At 43.7% G+C, this 19,464-nt stretch overlaps 1 protein-coding gene across 13 annotated transcripts in view; it reads left to right on the forward strand.

Annotated features, from left to right (window-relative positions):
• CACNA1B (calcium voltage-gated channel subunit alpha1 B) overlaps positions 1-19,464 on the forward strand; it is a 311,698-nt gene that overhangs the window by 159,157 nt on the left and 133,077 nt on the right. For 7 of the 13 annotated variants that reach the window (XM_074890994.1, XM_074890983.1, XM_074890985.1 and 4 more), the window contains 4 exons: positions 5,606-5,662; positions 6,402-6,476; positions 8,444-8,533; positions 12,433-12,642. In XM_074890994.1, coding sequence (XP_074747095.1) covers positions 5,606-5,662; positions 6,402-6,476; positions 8,444-8,533; positions 12,433-12,642 — 432 coding nt within the window. The remainder of the gene's footprint in view (positions 1-5,605; positions 5,663-6,401; positions 6,477-8,443; positions 8,534-12,432; positions 12,643-19,464) is intronic. The other 6 variants (XM_074890986.1, XM_074890989.1, XM_074890988.1 and 3 more) reach the window with 3 other exon arrangements.

Here is a 19,464-nt window from a genome sequence, read left to right on the forward strand (position 1 = left end):
GAAGTGCAGCTGTGGTTGAAATTGAAGCAAACATAGCTCAGGCTGTTTTAAATGTGGATTGTTTAATACAGTCAGCAGCATATCTGCTTGAGGGATCTGTATCAAGGTGTTTTAAACAGTGACAACCCTAATGTGCAAATACTTGTGGAAGTTGTACTTAATACAGGAAGCCTTAATTGATGAAGTGCCTTCTTAACAAAGGGTTGGGGAATGAAAGAGAAAATTGTAACATAGATAATGTGCTGAAGTGCTGAATTTAGAAGTGCATGACTTGAAAAAATTCAACCCACAGTCTGACCAATTTCTTTAGAGTTTGATTTGACTTTCTTCACTTTGGATTAAACAGAGGCCAGGTATGACGTTTCTAGCTTTACTTATTTCTCAGGTGCATGTTGAAGAATGAATACATAGGGTAGTCAGGAGGGTTTAAATATTTTGAAATGAGATTACAGGTGATTTCATGTAAAATTCCCATATTATGAGGCCAAGACTAGGCAAAGAAAATTGTAATTCAGTAGAGTCTTTTCGAGGATGTCAAGAAGAAATGTCATGCTACCTTAAATGACTTATAAATCTGTGTCTTCAAATCTGTAAGATTTTCAGTCTTATAAAACTAGTGTGCACAGGCCAGAAGCAATGATCAAATCCTATAATTTCTTGTATCTCACAGAATTTAGGCCAGAAATTCATAAGGTAATTGCCATGTCAAGCTCCTAACCACTGACTGTCTGTATTGTTTAGAAGTGAACTCTATGGATCAGTTAGAAACAGACCTGTAATCTTAAATTTAATCTTGAAGAACAAAGTCAACTGTCTGTTTTTTAGTAAATTCTTTAAACAGACCAACGCTTCCCACCAGCAGAAGTCAGCTGATATAGGTGTAAAAAGCAATGCTTTGCACCGAGTTGCTCTTCTAGGCACGAGACAACAGTTCTCTTCCCCAAACGCCTCTTCTTCAGTTCAACCAATATCAAATAAAGTCTCGTTGGTGACGAGCAAACCCTGGCCTGTACCACCCACTGTGAGCTGGGACAGGGTCTGCTCTTCATTTCATGTTTTCGTTGGGCTCTGTGCAAAGGCAGTAGCAAGGCAATTTGAAATTGTGCCTTTCAGGGGAATTAAAAAGTGGTGAAGCCAAGCAATGTAATCCATGCAAATGATTTTGCCACCACTGCTTTCTCCATTAAAATCCTCAAAACTGTAGCAACTATTAGGCTGTCATGCTGCATTTCCAATGGAAAGCGGAGAACTAGAAGTTCTTTGCACAGAGCAAAGTGCTTGTAAGCCCACAAATATTCTTTTGAAGATGTTTCTCTTATCTTACAAGGACATGCATCATTTTTGAAAACACTTTTCTCAGAGACTGGAAGTCTTTCAGTTCAGAGCTAATCAAGTTGCATGTCTTCTGCATTTTAATTCTTTGCAAGTCCATCTCTTTCACACAACATTGATTCTGTTTCTTTTCTCCTGGAGTAAGCAGGCTCGGGGAATGGGTTCAACCTCTCTCTTCCAGCTCACTGTAGCTTGAATGCCACTCGCTGACCTGACAAAGCATTATGAACCTCAGGTTTCAGCTTTCTGTAGAAGAAACAGAGCAACAAGCCCCATGGTACAGCTGAGAAAAGACACCTACATCAATGAAAAAGGGCAGCAATGTGTGTGAGATGGCAAGGGAGGATAATTGTCAGAAAGACAAATTAGAGTTCCCCGTGAGAGTGTGATGGCTTCTAAGGGATGCATTTTTATTCACTTTTTCTATTTAACAAGTCTGAAGCTTCAACAGTTAAATTCAGTTGTTCTTCCTTTTTTTCTAACTTCTGTTGCCTGTTGAACGTCAAGTATTTCCTGTAATCTGCTCTTTTGAGCCCACAGTATCCTATCTCCCCATGCCAAAGAGAAAGAGAAGGGGCATCATGTTTCTCTGCTGCTTTGCCTGTATTGTTAGCTTGCCAGTTCTTCAGTATAAGGTTTGCCTTTATTTCCAGTGCTGTAACATGCTGTGTGTTGTCAGTACTTAATGACCAGCAATTAATCTTACTGCCTAGACACCTCTCACTCTGATATCCTAGCGAAGCCCCTGTGCCTTTGTTTGGAGGCTAGAAGTTGCTGATCTGATACTATCTCTTTGTTGAATATTTCTTCTCATGTAGAAGCACTGTTGTTTGGAGGTTTTTCGGGTGCCCTAATTATCTTCTTCCAGTGTCTGTGTTACAGTGATGACTAAAGGCAATGCAACTTCTGATCCTGTGCTTAGGATGCTGTATGGTTAAAAAAAAAAAAAATCCTAGCAATAATGACTAACCTGCTGAACTGTCTTTTAGCAGATTTTAAAAACCATGTAAAGCCCCTGCTAAGGTAGATGTGGTGCTTTGGCTTCCCAGAGGATACAAGACGGCTGGGGTAACTGTCAAGGGAGAGAAATGGGGAGCAATGGTGGAGGAGAGTTGGGCTTGAGGGAATTGCATAGGTGAAACCTGGGGTTTATTTATTTTAAGGGAACAGTAAAACTGAAACTTGGTGAGATATGTCTATGGATGGAGATATGTTTGGGCACCAACTCAGGGCTCTGAATTTGGGGCAAAGGCTCAGCTGGCTTGCGGAGTTGTCTTGAAAGAGTGTGTACTTTGTAGGTGAAAATACATTAATATCAAATTGTCACACCTTACAAATTCTGAGGTCCCACTGACATTTATCAATCTGGTTTCTGAAACCTCAGATGGCTAAACCTCTCATCAGTCTGACTGTGGGGACACAGGTGATACTGGAACATCAGATGCATAAGTAAGACATTGCAAATCATGATGATGATGTATCCATACAGTTTGCAGTCCCCAGAGGTGATCTGAGGACTCGGGACTGTTCCTCCCCTCCTGCCCAAAGGACAGTGAAGAGTCATGACAAATTGTTACAGGAACATGCAAAACAAGAGGCCACTCAGAAACAGGGTAAAAGACAAATTTCTTGCTCAGAGATCTTTGAACGGAACCAGCACAATTATTTTCCTCCTGCACTGACACGAAACAAGTGCGGAGCTGAGCTTCTAGCAAAGTGAGTAGACTCTTTCTTTCCTGGAGTGTTTTGGTTTTTCTTAACAAGATGTGACTTAAACCAACAACCCTCAGAGCACTGACCAGTAAGTGTGCTGGCTCTCTCTGAGATCTTCCTTCTGCAGACACAGCTCTTCTGCATTGCACTCACCTGGGCGTAGCCCCTGAAGAACAGCTGCTTGTCTTCTGACCTTTGCTAGCTCATTATTTTCGTTCCTTACCACCTGCATGGCAGTGTGTCTGCTCCCTGCAGTAGCTTGTATTAGTCCATTTAATTACCAAATGCTGTCTAACAGTCAACTTTTCTTTCTGGGAGTGACAGACTTGCCCCTCTGGGATGAGTTTGCTTTCCCATGCTTGCTCTTTGTTGCAAGACCTAAACGTACATACGCTCTACTCCAAAAGGTTTTGGATTGTCACTGCAATGTGCTAGTACGTAGCACAGGAAAAAAACCCACATCTGGGTTGTGCAGAGGAGCACAAAATGGAGAATCCCAAAGTAGTGATGACCAAACTAACCCCTGGATCCAAAAGAATGCAGAAACATCTGCGTGGCACTATTGACTCTACTGGTACTAGGAGCTGGACTCATTTTTATGCAGCCCTGTACAGCACTGTGGGTATATCACCTTCAGATATTACATAAAGCTTTTAAAATCACACTCCATGACCAATGTAGGATTTAAAAAAAAATCTATAGGAAAATGTCCAGTGCAATAGCATCTCAAGCTTGTGCTGCTTCCAGCACAGGTTTGCTTTCTGTTTCACATTTACAGGCCTTTTGTCCATCTGCCTTTGGGAAGGGGGGTCTTCATATCTAAACCATCCCTCTACGTGCTTTAAGGCAGTCATATTCATTGTTAATTGCCAGTTAACTCCTCACATATTTTTAGCCCCCAAACACCAGTACAGCTTTTCCCTAGGCAAGACATCAGAAGAACATTTCGGTTTCTGAGGTGCTGGTTTGAGAGAAAAGTCTCTTGAACTGTCTAAAACAGCCCATTTCACTTTTCTGACCTGTCTTACGAAGCCTCAGAAAACACCTGAATTGTATTGGCTTGTGGGTTTTTGGAAGAATTTAATGCCTTTTAAAGTGCAGACTTTTAGCTCACGTGACATTTTTAACCCTCTCTCGGCTCTCCTTTCCTCCATATCTCTGATGCACTAGTTTGCACTTTCTTATTTTTTTCTCCTCTGCTTGGGTTTCCAGTCCTCCTCAGTCCTGGGTATTATTTTTTAGCCTTCTCAATTTGCTTCTTATTAATATATCATTCACTCTCTTTCCCAGATGATTAATAAAGAGATTATATAAGGCTTGTGTGATAGTCCTGATCCCTCTAGTATTCTTCTAGATGGCTTTGAGCTACACACTTTGATGTCTGGCCTGTGGTTTGTGGTGGTTTTTTTTTGTTTTGTTTTTTTTTTTTCTAGTTAGCTTTCCATCTAGGCTGGCTTAAATGGACTTTAAAGCAAAATTTTGTGAAAACACAGTGTCAGATGTTTTAGTAAGATCCCAAGTTACATCTATGCCAAGCATGTGAAAGAATTTGTCATTTATAATAATACAAGAAAGTGTACAATTTACCAGCTGCCAGCTCAATATTTTGTTTGCTTTAGATTGTCCTTTAGAAAATCCTCACATAATTTTACAGCAGCAAGCTAAAATCTGTGGTTCAGACTGTATGAACTGTAGGGTTTCAAGTATTGGCGCAGTGTGGTGTGTGCTGCAAATCGACTTGAGTGATGACATTTGCATTGTGAAACCTCAGGAAATTTGGTTGTCTTTCATGCAGATAAAAATGAGTCAGTTTTAGGAGGTTGTTTTTTTCTGTTTTCTGAATTCTTTTACTGTAGGAAAATATAAATGTGTATTTTGGAGATGAGTTACACAGGAATGGAAAACCAACGGTGGTGTTCTTGCAATTGTACAACCTGAACTGTGCTAGCCAGAACTTCCCCATGGAAACTTTGCTGTGGATTTTAGTTGGACAAAGATTTGATGTGATAGCTATTTGGTGATATTCTGTCTCTTGAGATGTGGCACAGCTGACATGCCACAGCCAGACCTGCTTGTGTTACCCTGTGTCGTGAGACAGAGATCCATTTCCCATGGGCTGAGTCCTGGTCTTATTGATTTGACAAGAAGACAGAAGAGCAGCAATGGGTGTCTCCAAAGTGACTGGGCATGAGGGACCCTCCTCTGGCTTGTGGTCTTGCTTGGGTCTGACAGAAGGTTCTTGGTCTCCAGAAGTCCCTTGCAGATGATAGCTGAGTAAAGAAAGTGGAATGGGTGGTTGATTGTGAAGAGGGAAATCATGGAGGAAGTGCTACAGTCTTCCAGTGGTGTGTCTGGCCTCCTCTCCATGTGCATAAGGGGCACAGGGTAAGAAACATGGCTCTGAGCTGTTCCTTCCTTCACAGACTTGGTGTAACTGGGTCATACAATAGGGTAAGGTTGGTGGCAGCGGGGACAGACACCTGCTGCATCCAGCTCGGCTGGTTTTAGAGTGGGGATGTGATAAATCTGAGGTTGAACCTTGCTGTTTTTCCTTTTACAGAGGAGGTCATGCTGGCAGAGGAAGACAAGAATGCAGAAGAGAAATCTCCTCTGGACGGTAAGTTGTTTTGCCGTGCAGTTTTCCTGCTGTGATATGTGAGAGGTTCACCTGCTGTACACTGACATGGCTTTCCGTTGTAACCAGGAGGGTGTGAGGAACACGCTCTTGCATGCACTTGGCATAAGTCGGGCTAAAGAGTCCCTTTTCCCATATCAGGTCTTTCTGAGGTTGCAGGTGGATGATGAGCAGTTATGTGACACACCACTCTGGGATGGGGATCTGCCCTTGGGGTCGGTCGGTCCCTAAGCTGCCTGTGGGACCGCAGCGTGACAGGGACACCCGTCAGCCTCTGCCGAGCGTGGCTGGCTGTGTCTATGCACAGGTTGTGGCGGGGGTAGGCTGCAGAGCGGATGCCAGAAGAGAAATGCATTGACCAAGAGAAGGCAGGGCTCTAAACTGAGGTTTCCAAATGGTTTTGACAAAGAGACTAAGACCCCTGTTACTTGTAAGCAGTAAGACATAACAGGGTGTGGTGATCCTATCTTCCGACGTGTGACCCTGGCGTTGCAGGACGGCTGGAGGTACCGAGCTTCGGATGCAGGTGCAGCGAGGCTACGGGGACAGCTCTCCCTGTGTCTCCAGACCGATGAGCTCTTAGGATGCGACAGCCAGTCAAAGTTCAGTTAAAGATTCTTCCCTCTCCCTTTTCTGACCATCTTTCGTCCTCCCATGTCTCCTCCTTTCCCCTCCCCTCCCTTTCCCTCCTCTTTTTTTTTCTCCTCCCATTCACTGTCAGGGAGGGCCGCCTCGGAAGGGCCGATTCAACAAGGCACGGCACCGGCAGAGACTAGCAGCGGCAGCAGCTACAACAGTGAGTGGATTGCAAATCACCAGGGGCTTAGGTGGCACAGCGGGGCAGTGCTTCTCCCCCGCAGCCCCATGTGCCCAGGTCACCGGCGATGCTTCTCGGGTGGTTTTGCACCTTGCTCCGAGCCACGCGGCTCCCTGGGGCATCAGGCGCCCGGCTGCTAGCCCACCTTGGCCAACCTGGTGACCTGTGCTCGGGGAGGACTCGGGGATGGAAGAGCTGGGGCTGAAGAAGGTCAGGGCTGAGGTGTGCTTGGCAAGTCTTCGTGTGTGCGGGTGAGTGGGTGTGTGTGCGCTGGGGAAGTTTGTCCAGCACGTGGGTGCAGCCAGGGCTATTAGTCTCGAGTTGAAATGAGTGTCTGGAAGAGTAGTCTGAAAAGCTGAGTGGTGCAAGCAAACTAGAGGTGGGTACAGGCCACGGAGTAAAGGCCCAGGTATACTAAGGCTCCCTCTGTACTAGTAAGCTAAGGGAGCCCAGCAGTGTTCACAGCCGTGAAGCCAACTGGTATGGAGCAGCCCACATCTATGCTGGTAAATTATCTTAGTCTCCAAAACAGCGAGACATTGCATCAAAGGTGCCTGTAGAGATGGCACGACCTAATTGCTAAACACATGCAGGAATTATCTGGGGAAGAAGATAAAGAAGGTGGTGCTCAATTTATGCCAGGGAGTGTTGTAAAACCTTACTCCCAGGATTGGTTATGTTCCAGTGCTGGGGAAGGGCCTGGACATACTGGTGTGTACTGGGACAGATACAGCCTGAAGGACTAAAAGCTAATTTCTGGGACTGAAGATTCAGCCTACTGCTGGGTGGGGAAGAGAAGAGCAAAAGCAGTTATTTGTAAAACTTGGATCCAGATCACAGGTTCAGAGCATCCTCTCCTCTTCGAGCCTCTCCGAACCTGGGTGATGTTCTGGGTGTTTCCTTGGAGTGACAAAAGCACTAATGCTTGCCTTAGCTGCGGAGGAAGAAGCACATCCGTTTCTCTGTCAAGGCAGGGAAATTTGTGTAGAGTGAGGGGATCTTCTTGTACGAACCTACCTCCAGGGTAGTCGCTGCAGAGTGAGTGGGTTTGCTGTGTGTGCCTACTGAACAGTATGTATCACCACACCGTGGGGTGTCTTACTGCTGATAGAAAATGGTGCTTAGTTACTGTATGTCTTGAAGCTGTTACAAAACTGTATCAACGTATTTTTTTCTGCTAGTTCTCAAGGTTTTGCAGGTAGGTGGTCATGGGACCAGCGTCCATGCTGTTCCTGCGTTACCCCTCGCGCACGGGGTGAACAGTGCAGACCTCTCCGAGCCTTAGGCTGCAGTTCTCTTTCCCTGTCGAGTAAAACGGCGTAGCGATGCTTGCCCTCCCCACAAAAGATGCTGTTGGACAAAGTGTGTTTTCAAAGAGTTACGACATCCCCAGAGGGAAGGAATTGTACAGTGGGTGCTATTAAGAGCATGTTCACTGGTTTGTGGCAGTTGCTTTTGATACAGCATTTCTGCTCCTTAAGGCATTGCTCTGTGGTAAACTGTATCCGAGCACCGTAAATGCTAACTTCTTAATGGTGCACACTGTAAACAATGTTAATGTTTTTAATGGATAAAAGCACTCATCTCATAACCCGCTGGGGCTCAGAAAGATGCAGTGACCCTGCCCAGTCTTTCTGCTGCGCTAAAAGGTCCAGCAGCTGCAGTGACTCCCCCACCCTCCTGCATCTGCTGGAGTGAAGTGTAAGTGTGCAGACCTGTGCCTGGCAAGCCTTCAAGATCTAGAAGGTTAAATAAATAAATGACCCTGGCATCAAAGCACACGGAGGCCCTGCAAGGTTGTAGGTTGTCTGATTTGCTCCAGTTTACCCTTGTGTGAGAGCTTTAAGCTGGCATTGGGAAGTAAATGCTGGCCCTGGAGAGTGAAGGGGAGGGGGAGAGAGAATCCACTCTGCTCACAGGGCATTTTCTCTTTAATTTGCACACAGTGTTGAAAAGAGCTGCAATAAAGAAGAGCAAAAATGACCTGATTCATGCTGAAGAAGGTGAGGACCATTTCACAGACATTTGCTCCGTTGGTGAGTACTGGCTTTGCATTCCCTGAGGTTTAGATCTCCACCTGAACATGTTCATGTCGTGTTTCCTCTGAGAGGCTCCTTTGCTCCAGAAGCTGCAGTTTCAAGAGGGAGAATGATCACTGCTCCTGCAGCAGCACTCAACTCACCGGAGCCAACGGCTTCATGGCTTCACCCTCTCCCTGACGCTGCCCTGCTCAGCTATTGCATGCTGCACCCTTTAAAATAGCCCTGCCGAAACGCTTGGAGAATCTGTGCTTGTGTTGGCCATACTGTGATTCTGCTTGGAACTTGCTCATTTATGCTAATGAAGCCCAAATACATCAAATGATACTGCTAAGCCTCATATGTTGTGTGGAGGAGAGAAAGTGGACACTTAGTCACAGCTGCCACTAATACACAGTGTATAGTTTTGCAGCCTTTGCCATGTGAATGGCTACTGGGAAGTGCTGGGCAGTGGCCCTAATTCTCTCATTCTTGGCTTAGAAGAAGGTCTTAAAGCAATCCTCCACAATTTTAAAGCCAGATAGGAGATACACCCCTGTATGCATGCAGTTGCCCACATACCTCCAATGCAGAGTGTGGCACCCTTCATAGTGTAGCACTGATGGTGTGAATTTGGTATGTTCAGCTCTGGAGAATAAGTCACTGTCAGGCTGCAGAGGTACTGCTTGTTCTGCGGTTGACAGAGAGCTAGTTCCCTCCGGAGACGTTGCCAGGTGCAGAGGCAGGAGGCAGGTCTGGGGTTCGCAAGGGGAGGCAGACTCTGAGCACCCAGCACCCCACCTGAAGGGAGCTCTTTGGACATCAGCAGAAAGACCTTTCAGTCGTGGGCTTTTACTTGCTGGCTGGGGAGACCTTTTCCTGACTGCTTTGGAGTTAGCTATTTGGCTTATTCCTGTCCCTGTTGTTTGAGTTTGTGTTTTGTTTTGCTGCTGAAGCAGCAGATGTTCTCATTATCTTCCAAAGAACTGTCTTGGCATCCCAGTTACCACAAAGCAGCAAATCCTGGATGCATGAGAGTAGCAGCACAAACAGTACATTTGAGAGTACATGTCCATATATGCTTGCAAGCATGAGTGCCTCAAATGCTCTTTGGAAATCTGGCATTAACATTTTAAGAGATTACAGCTGCTGCTGGATTTCTTTTTTTTTTTTTTCCCTTTAAATGAAGACCTGGTTGCAGGAAATGAATGTTGCTCAGCATGTTACTGACACCATCACCCACTGTTCAACTGCCACAGTCCCCCGGGCTGAGCAGGCTGCAGGTTTTGTGGCTAAACTACTGACACTTCTATGAGAGGTTTGTTGCTGAAAAAAGGGCAAAAATACAGCAACCATGTGCATTTTTGTTTCATTTTTTTTTTAATTCTGAGTGGCTTGGATCCCTGCATGGATAAAAAGGAATGGTCATTTTTGGAACATTTGTTCGTTGTTGCAATAATTATGAGATCTTTGCATTCACATCCAAGTCCCTCCAGGCTCTGGGCACCCATGCCACGCAAACAGATCTTTGAATTCAGTGTTTCAGGTGGCAACGGATGACGGAGCATCTGGACTCGTGGATAATCTGATGCAGAGCTGGGAACTGTCTCGGGAGCATATGGCAGGGAAAATAACAGCAGTGCTTTCCACCTTCTGCAAGTGGTTCACCCACTTGGGAAAAGTGTTTTTGATTTTGATTCATGGAATAAGGCAGAAAAGAAATGGATAAAGCAGATACTTCTGCAGGCTCCTGAAAAGGCTGAAAGCCTGCATAACATAAACAATCAGATCATATGGGCAATTATGCATAAAGAATATGTTTTTTAGAAAAGGTTTTTTTGGATGGCTTTCTATAATGTGTTGCTGATGGGAGCATAAGGAGTGTGGAAGAACTAACAATATAATTACTGAGTGCAACGCGAAGATGCAGACTAGAGTGGTAGAGACTTTGACAGGTCTCTTGCTGGCCATTGACTGAATATGTTGCACTTTAATTCAAACACAAGTACCTCAATGAGCCTTATAATTGCATTATAAAGCTCTATAGTTGTAAACACTTCCCAGTGTGCTCTCTGGAGTTGTTCTTAACATTTATTCTTTTCTTTCCTTCTCTCAGCCTTTCTTTCCGCACTAATAAGCGTGCAGCAGTAGATGCTGGCTCCTTCTGGCTTCCCACCCTCTACACTGTACCAGACACAGGACATTGTCTTGATTGCCAGACAGCGAAGCCTGGAGAGGGGAATGTTTTCTACATTAGATCAGTTTAAATACTGTTGCTTTTTTTCCCTGGAAGATCAGTAGAGCCAGCAGAGAGGGGTTGAAAGGGCAGCAGACTATTCCCATGCAAATCTGAGAGTATAGTCTGACTTGAGTATCTGAGAGGTCTTTACCCACTAAACAATATTACGATATGGTGCAGTCTGTATCTTAACTTGTAGTTCGTTTTGTTGTCTTAAAGCAATAGATGAGTATGATGACTGATATTTTTTTTTAAAAACTGCCAAAGGGAGGATTATCAAGCTAACAGAACAACAGCACACTGAGCTTTTCCGCAAGGAGTTTGTTCAAAGCCTGGCCAGGGCCGGCTCTGCATACAGTGTGTTAGTGGATGGCTAGAAATGTGAAACGAAGCAGAGAGCTTTCTTCCTGTTGAGGAGACGGCAGAGCACGCTCTTGTGTAGCTGTGAGCTTGGAGAACCCATTGCTGTCACATCTGGATGCTTCATCTTTTCTATGGGCGCTGTGTTCGATGTTATTGTGGGATGAAACAGGGTGAGATTCCCACCACTTCCAAGTGTTGAAATGTAAGCGAGCACACTCAAAAATTTGGCTGCCGCAGCCAGAACACTTTGTTCATGTAACTCAGCCATCTCCAACGAGATCATGCAAGTCATCTGCTCTTATGATGTTTGCTCCAAGACAGGACAGTCTGTGTCCTGGTCAACTCTAACTGCTGGGAGACTCTGTCCCATCATCGGGAAGGGCCATGGTGTATTATCTTGCCACAAACCATCTTGAAACAAAGTTTGCTAGCAGTTTCTGAGGGGTGCCAGCACAGCATGAAACAGATAGTGGACAGCCTGCGACAGTCACAATTTTCCCTGCTTGCAACAGCGTCTGTAGCTGTTGCAGAGGAACTCCAACAAACGCATGTGTTTTTTACTAACGTGTGCTCATTTCTCCTGCCTCAGCACTGGCAGGAGATTGCCTTTTTATCATTCGTTTGAACGGTGCCTGCTACCACAGGGGGAGAGCTTACATTAGAAATCATTTCTTCCATCAGCTTCCTATTGTTAAAATATTTGACTCTTTGCCAGGGTTTCAGACCGGAGTTGAAATGTAGCTGATACAGGCAGAATTAATATAAATGAGTAGCTGCACCCAAAATGTGATGCATGGAGACAGATTGAGCCCTCTGCTGTAGAAATACATAAAGTTGGAGAGTAGAATAAGGAGACTTCACTCAACTGAGTAGTAAGGGCTGGGTCTTTGCCTGGTCCTTGGAGCAGGGGAAATAGGGACCAGCTTTCCTGTTGCCAGTTACCCAGCTCCAAGAGGGTGTGCTCCACACCATGGGCAGAAATACCACTGTGTCTGGTACTTTCTGTCCCTCCAGTCATCTGGGAACCCAAAAGTTATGAGTTAAGCTGCGGCAATCAAGATTGCTTCAAAGGATTGGAAGCCCAGTTTCTTTAGATGGTGGAGCTGGGCATTCATTCATGAAGTTTTAAAATCCCAGCCTTCATCTGTCACGATGTCATTGCAAGCGAGATGGCCTTGCTCAGCCCATAGTCAATGTGCCCAGCTTTCTGCTCAGCTGTGTTTGTGGTGCTTGGGAGAGGGTCTGTGTGCCCAGGAATGTCCTCTGGCCTTTTGCCTGAAGGGATGTGGTGTGGTGACTCTTCTTTCTGTGCCAGGGTCTCCTTTTGCCCGTGCCAGTTTGAAGAGTGGGAAGAACGAGAGCTCGTCCTACTTCAGGAGGAAAGAGAAAATGTTCCGGTTCTTCATCCGGCGCATGGTGAAAGCTCAGAGCTTCTACTGGATCGTCCTCTGCGTGGTCGCCCTCAACACGCTCTGCGTTGCAATGGTGCACTACGACCAGCCGGAGAAGCTCACCACTGCGCTGTGTGAGTACTGGCGACTCCACCTTTCCTCTAACGAGATCTTGCATTTTTGATCACTCTGAGTGCTGCTGTTGCATCCCCATGAGGTCTGGTTTTCGGCTTCCTACGCCTCCCTCTGAAGAGGGTCAGAAATGCATTAATGGTCTAGTTCTAGTAACTCAAGAGTAATTGAGTCATACAATTCAGAAAAAATCCCCCAGGACATGATAGTGGTTTGAGATGGGAATGTTATCCTAAATGTTATCTGAAACTTCAGATTCAACCACATATAAATCTTGTAACATGGCAGGAGGATTTGTTCTGTAGCAGGCTTTATGAAAAGCGGGGGAATGACTCTGTACTTGGATGAAGGCAGGTTTCTCTATCTAATCTGCATCTGGCCAGCACACTGCAGAATTCATGCCACTTGCAGCTGATCTGCGTCCATGGGTGGTTTCGGTTGTGGACATACTTAAAGCTCTTCCAGTTCTGATGTCCCTGGGATAGCAGCATGTGCGATGGCCAGTGCTACCTGGGAGACAAAAACATCTATCTGTGCTTATAGAATCATACACTGCTTCACTACACTTGTAGCAGTTGTTGTCATAGTCTTTAAAAGGTTGCAAGTTTACGGGAGGTCTTTTTTGGTAATCATGCCTTCCTTACTAATGGTGTGATTAGATGGGATAGATGCCATGATGCTCTTCTGAGAAAATATGTGCAATAGTGATAGAAATAATACCATACAGAAGATTATACTATATTTGTGCAAAAGCTTTTATTTTAGCTTGGTTTCTCCAGTCACTTAACAGTTTAGGCTTCAGATAGTCTGTAAGTGCTTTTGAAGTTTGTTTTTTGTTGGTTGTTTTTTTTTTTTTTTTTTTTAAATTGCATAGTGTTTTGTACCATGATGAATAATAAATGGAGGCAGCTTTCTGTAGTCAGAGCCTTTTCACGTCACAGTGTTACACTGAGGTTGCAGACTTGCTTACAAAGCCTGCTTTAAAAAAACGTGGAAGGTGAGTGACAGAGCTTTTTTGTTTATTTTACTTAAGGCTATGACTCCTGCAGCTGGAAAACTTGTAGAAATTGGTAAGGTAAGAATATGGTGACACTGAAAGTGGGACACTGCAAGTTTTTCCTTCTGAAGGGAAGGCATGGAGAGTGTGTTTCTGGAAGACAGAGCCATCGCATTGGCCACTTCTGACTCTATAAAATGACCAGGAACAAATCTTTTGTTCAGCACCTGATATTCGGATGTGGCTAGTTCAGAGTTTGTCAAGTAAAATTTCTGGAGCAGGTGAACAGAAGACCAGGAAAAAACCCCAAAATATTTTAAACAGTGTAACTTAAGAATTTTGGCTTAGATCATTAAAGATACTTAATCTACCTAATCTTCCTTGATTTTGATATAAATTACATACTTAAATATTTCTAGCCCCAGATCCTCAGGCCTTACCTTATTCTAAGGAAGCAAACTTCTGAAGTTTTTTTGTATAGACCTAAAAGGTCAAGAATACTAGCTGCTCTGACTTCAAAAAACTCCCTATTAATGTGTGCTGAAATATTTAATACCACCAGGTAACTGGAGCTATAATGAGAGAGGCATAAGAAGGACAAAAACTTCTTTCAGCTCTCTTTTTTTTTTTTTTCCCAAGGTTTAGACCGAAAAGAGAGACAGACTACACAGAGAAGTTAGTCCTGCTTATTCATTTCCTAAATTTAACAGAGGAAATAATAAGCTAGATTGGCAGAGTAATTAGAAGTTTGAGGCTTAGGATTTCCTCTTGAATTAGAACTAAATGTCTAGGGGAAAAAAAACCAAAACAAAACACTTTAAGTCTTTCAAGTCCAAAAAGAAGGATTCAGATTTTCAAACTCACTTTCAGGAACACCTTATACAGTAACTTTTCGAAGAGAACATAAGGAAATCTGTGAGCCAGCAACTTCTACTTAATGCTCATATGAGAGCTGGAAGCAATGTTTTTGTTGATCAGAATGAAAGGTACACCCCCAGCTGGGAAACTTGTCTGGGACAGAGGCCACAAATTAGGATCCCGACCTATCTCAGCTGAAGACAAAAAACCAGGAAAGGTTGAACTTGTGTTGTGCCTGGCATCAGGGGTTGGGGTGAATCCTTCTTTCAGGAGCTCTGCATGTGTCCATAACACCCAGTATTGTGAATTAGTTTCAGAAACACTTGGATAGCACACTTTAATTTCTTGGTGCTAGGGTACCACCTGGCTAACAAAGAGTGATCCCATTGACTTATTTTTCACGGAAAAGTCAGAAAAACACCAAAGAACCCTGCGTTCTTGAGAGTTACCTACTCAACATCCTCCCTGCTATAGGTGCTTTCCTGTGTCTCGTCTGCCCTTTATATGTCTTTACATCATTGCACTGCCATTTACTGTAAGACTTGAGTGTCCTTTGTCAATAAGCAAACACCTGGACAGGTGGGTCACAGAGCAATCCCTTAGATTCACTAAAAGAAATACTAGCAGCTACAGATAAACACTGCTGGAAATAACACTGAAGGGCAACACAGTGGTGAGGCACAGACAAAATCAGAATATCTGAGGAATCATAGGTTTTGTGGATGTTCTCATATAGGTATAAGCATTGGGTCTTTAAACGGAGGGGTACAAGATTAGCCACCGTGACATACAGAATAAAAGCCAGAGATGCAGAATGAATGGTTGTAATGGAAATTCTAAGATACTTTGCATGATTTTCTCTTGTTTTGTTTGTTTGTTTTTTCCAAAGATAGTTTTCTCCAAGCCAAGAAGCAGAGGTGCCCTTGGGTTCATTCTGGGGAGGATTGTCTCTGATCTGTCTCACGGCATAGCATAATGGAAACTCTGGGAAGAAACCTATTTTAACGTAATTTTAGAAATAAAAGCTTCTGAGAATTGTCCACTGAAAAGGTTTACAAGTTCAACCTCTTAAATTAAACCAGTCCTGTACCTCCAAACCTCCCAGCTTTTCAGGACGATGAGCTGTAGTATTGTATTCATGCCTGTCTTTGCATTGATAATGACCTAAAGGCTTCTGCCTGCTTTCCTGGGGTATGATATAGTTTTCATAGCATAATCTTTCCTACTAATCTAAAGTTCAATACTGAATGCAGGGAATATTTTATGCCTTAAGTTACATGGGACTTTGCGTGGACTAACTGGTTGTTTTGTTATTCCAGTCATGGTAAGACTGGACTAGGCTCCTCTCACTCCTGATGCACTGAACCACAGCCAGCATGATTAACCCTGCGGTAAACACATTTGTGAATGAGCCCAGCTATGGTTTATCCCTCAAGGAGTGCTCCCTGAAAGCCCTGTTCTGCCCAAGATTTGTGCACAAATCCATTAGATATAGGCAGAACAAGATATCACAAAACCGGGGGATTTTAAACAGCTCCTGGAAATGCTTGGCAAAATCTTTTAACTGTAAGAGTGACAGAGTTTAAAAATGGCTTTGAAGTTAATCCATGATGAGTGAACTTCACTATAGAGGAGCAGGACTTGACTAGTCTGATTTAGAGCAAGAGAGAAGTAGCCAATACTCGTTATGTTGTTTCATGGAAGGTGCTTAGAAATGCACTTCTGAGGAGTTTTGTGAACTATAGCAGTGGGAGAGCAGCGTGGTAATGTCTGGGAGGATCTGCTAAACCCTGAAACTCTACCCAGGCACCTCTAATTCAATTATACCTGTCCCTCTGGGGAAAAGTTTAATTACATTACAAATTAATTTTACTTAAAGAACAGTTGGTAAAAGCCTACGGGTCTGCATTGATTTATTTTTCCCTTGGTCTTTTCTTTTAACTTTTCTGTTCTTGAATTGTTCTGATTAGCTTTCTCTGCTTGATATTCCGTATTGCTGCAACTGCTTTGGAAAAGGAACTGTAGGAGCTTTAGAAAGGGGCTTGGGATTTCTCCAGTCTTGTTGAAAGAGTTGATGAGAAATTCTTTGAATTCTTGGGGTATGATGAATAACAGAACATACTTTATGCCCCCATAATTATGCTGAAATTAGATCAGAGATTTCCCTTCTCTGTGTGGAAAGGACTCCACTGTCAAATTGCAATAGGAGTTTTCTCATGCTGCACATGGACACATGGCATGTTCTGCTCACTGAAGCGCATGGACCGTCAGTTAAGTAAGTTGCAGTTCCCTGTCAAAGTATATATTTCATGCAGCCACCCATGATTGTTGTTTGCGTTAATTTTCACCATTGCCAGTATTCTCAGAAAGAAGAGACTTCTATCAGAAGACAACTCTGTAATTTAGCCTAGAAAAGCATCACTGAGATGTAGTAGCAGCAAAGATGCATCTTCAACTGAGGGTAACAAACCAACAAAATCCATAATGTGGGCACACAGTGAAGGCGCAGCGTTAAGAGATTTTCAGTCAGGACTGTGCCTTTTTAAAATACATGCTATAGCTTGAGCAGAAGTTGCACGCCTGATGTGGAAGCAGCTGAATGCATTTGTGTGCCCTGTGCTGTGCAGGAGGCCAGCAGAGATGGTGCTGGTGGTGGTCTCCTCTTCCTCTGGCTAAGCTGTGGAAGAAGGCTGGAACCAGAGCTCTCTGGCTTCCATGGGGTGGGCTTTAGGGACCACAGTGAGAAGATTTTAGGATTGGATCAGTGAGGTTTCACTTAGGGAGCCCTCTCACCAGGCTTCTCTTTTCCTGTGGCTGCCCTTCATGAGGCAGCACTCTCCATTTTTCTCCAGCTAACACTACAGTGATCCTTGCTCCTAAATTTCTATCTGTCTAAAAACAAGATCCAGAATGTCTCCTTTCTGATAAATACAATATTTGAAACTAGAATTTTAGCCATTATGGCCTGAGAATGTCTTGCCTGTGTGCCGTGCAATGCTGAACCATGTGTTTGGTGCAATTAGCCCTTTTTTGATGCTGATGTGTTTGCCTTTGAAGTAGATAGCCAACTCCCTCCGGATATAAATATGCAACATTTGCAATTGTGAGGAAAAGGCTTTCTGAAGCAAGCATATTTATTTATGTCTGCTGAACAATTCATGTTTGCTTTGTCAAAGAGGAGGAAGTTGTACTTCACTGAGGTTCTCCTCCTGGTTGGTTTAATGTGCAAGGAGGATGAAGAGAGGAAACGAAAGCATCAGGCATGGCACCTGCTCCTAATGACATTGGTCTTGGAGACAGGGCAGAAATGGAATTAATCCATGGGTGATTGACAAAAAAAAAGCTGCTAACTATCTAATTCAAACATATGGGGCAAAAAGATCCTAGCATGGCCTTTGCCAATAGCACAAATTTGAAATTAAATAAGAGTATTTGTATCAAACTTTTTTCCTTAAATCACATTACAAAATGCTTCTGCTTAAGGCAGATTAAATTACATGTGAGGTCTGAATACCAGGAGGTCCAAACAACAAAATTGCATTTTTCAATTATACGGTCAGAGCCACGTCAGAAGAAATTGTGTTTCTGATCTGTCCGCTGGAGAAGCTGATTCATTCCAAGCCAATTCCTTCTGCCCCAGGAGTTCACTATGTCCATATTTTCCTTGCTTCCATCCCTTGTTCTCACAGTACTATGATTTGTAGCATCAGGTAGCTGCTGAAATATAGCTATCAATATAGCTAGAGCCTTTCTTGAACTCTGATCTAGATGGAAGTCATCAGCTGTGAAAGGTCAAGTTGGGTGGTTCTGTCAAGAGCAGCAGGAAGTTGTTTCTTGTATGTTCTGAGTTTCTAATGTTTCCTGTTGGTTTGTTTTGTTTAATCAAATATTCTTTGATTCTGTTTTACTTGGGGCATTTGCTAGCTTTTTTCCTTCTATGATATTGTGGTTTTGCATGTGCATTAGCAGGATGTGTCGATCCGATGATGGAACACTGCACTTGTTAATACCTGGCTTTTGTTCATACTTCTGCTGGGTGGGTGACTGAACATTAATCCTTGTTTCTTTCCTCCTTTTTGTTCCTTTGAAATGATGGTAATTGTCTTGGCAAAGTGTGCTGAGATCTCTTGGTGAAAATGACAGTAAAAAACCCTATATAGCATTTTTTGTTATTCTGTGAAAGAAGATGGGGCATACCTGAAATGTAACTTCAAGACGAGTCTGGTGGATAGATAAGAGGATAAGAATCTCTCTGTCGGAGCGAGATATGAAGCAGGTGGAGGTTGTGCAATGTTTTCTGTAGGTCTGATCTACAATCCCTCCCTATGGTTTCGTCTGCTAACTAAGCAAGGCCACCGGTTTCAAGGCATTGGTTTGATATCAATCCTTGTGATAGGGAGACTTTACATTGAAGTCCTTCCAATAAGCACCGTCAGGCTTGCTGAGCTCTGCTGAGTATGAAACCAAAGATGGGAGTGATAACTCCCCAGCAAGGGAGAGGCTCTTGTCAACACAAACTCTGTTGCAAGCTTTCCCTCTGGGCTAATAATGACTGAAATACAGGTGACAGCAGCAGCACAAATTCTTCCACACCCAGAGAAGATGCATCTGTTTTATTGGGGGAGTTTTGCCTTCTGTTTCTTACCATTTACAAAGTATATAGGGTGCAGAATGGAAGTTCAGGATATGGTCTGGAAGCTAGTTTAAACTTCTGATTTGTGGTGCTAGCTATTAATAATTAAGGATCTTACCATTCTTACTACTTCACAATTGTGATCTTTTAATTACATCCAAGGAAATTCAATACCACTAAAGAAAGGTTTTTAAAAAATTGTGTATTTTTATATTATTGGACTTGTCAGCCATCTCATTTTATGCCTGACATTGGTTCACCTGGTCCCTTTCTCGCACCCTCTGCACTCGTATAGTCAGATGGAGTGCCAGTGGAACTGCAGATAACTCTGGGATC

This window comes from Strix uralensis, chromosome 21, assembly GCF_047716275.1.
Source record: "Strix uralensis isolate ZFMK-TIS-50842 chromosome 21, bStrUra1, whole genome shotgun sequence".
NCBI classification, from domain to species: Eukaryota; Metazoa; Chordata; class Aves; order Strigiformes; family Strigidae; genus Strix; species Strix uralensis.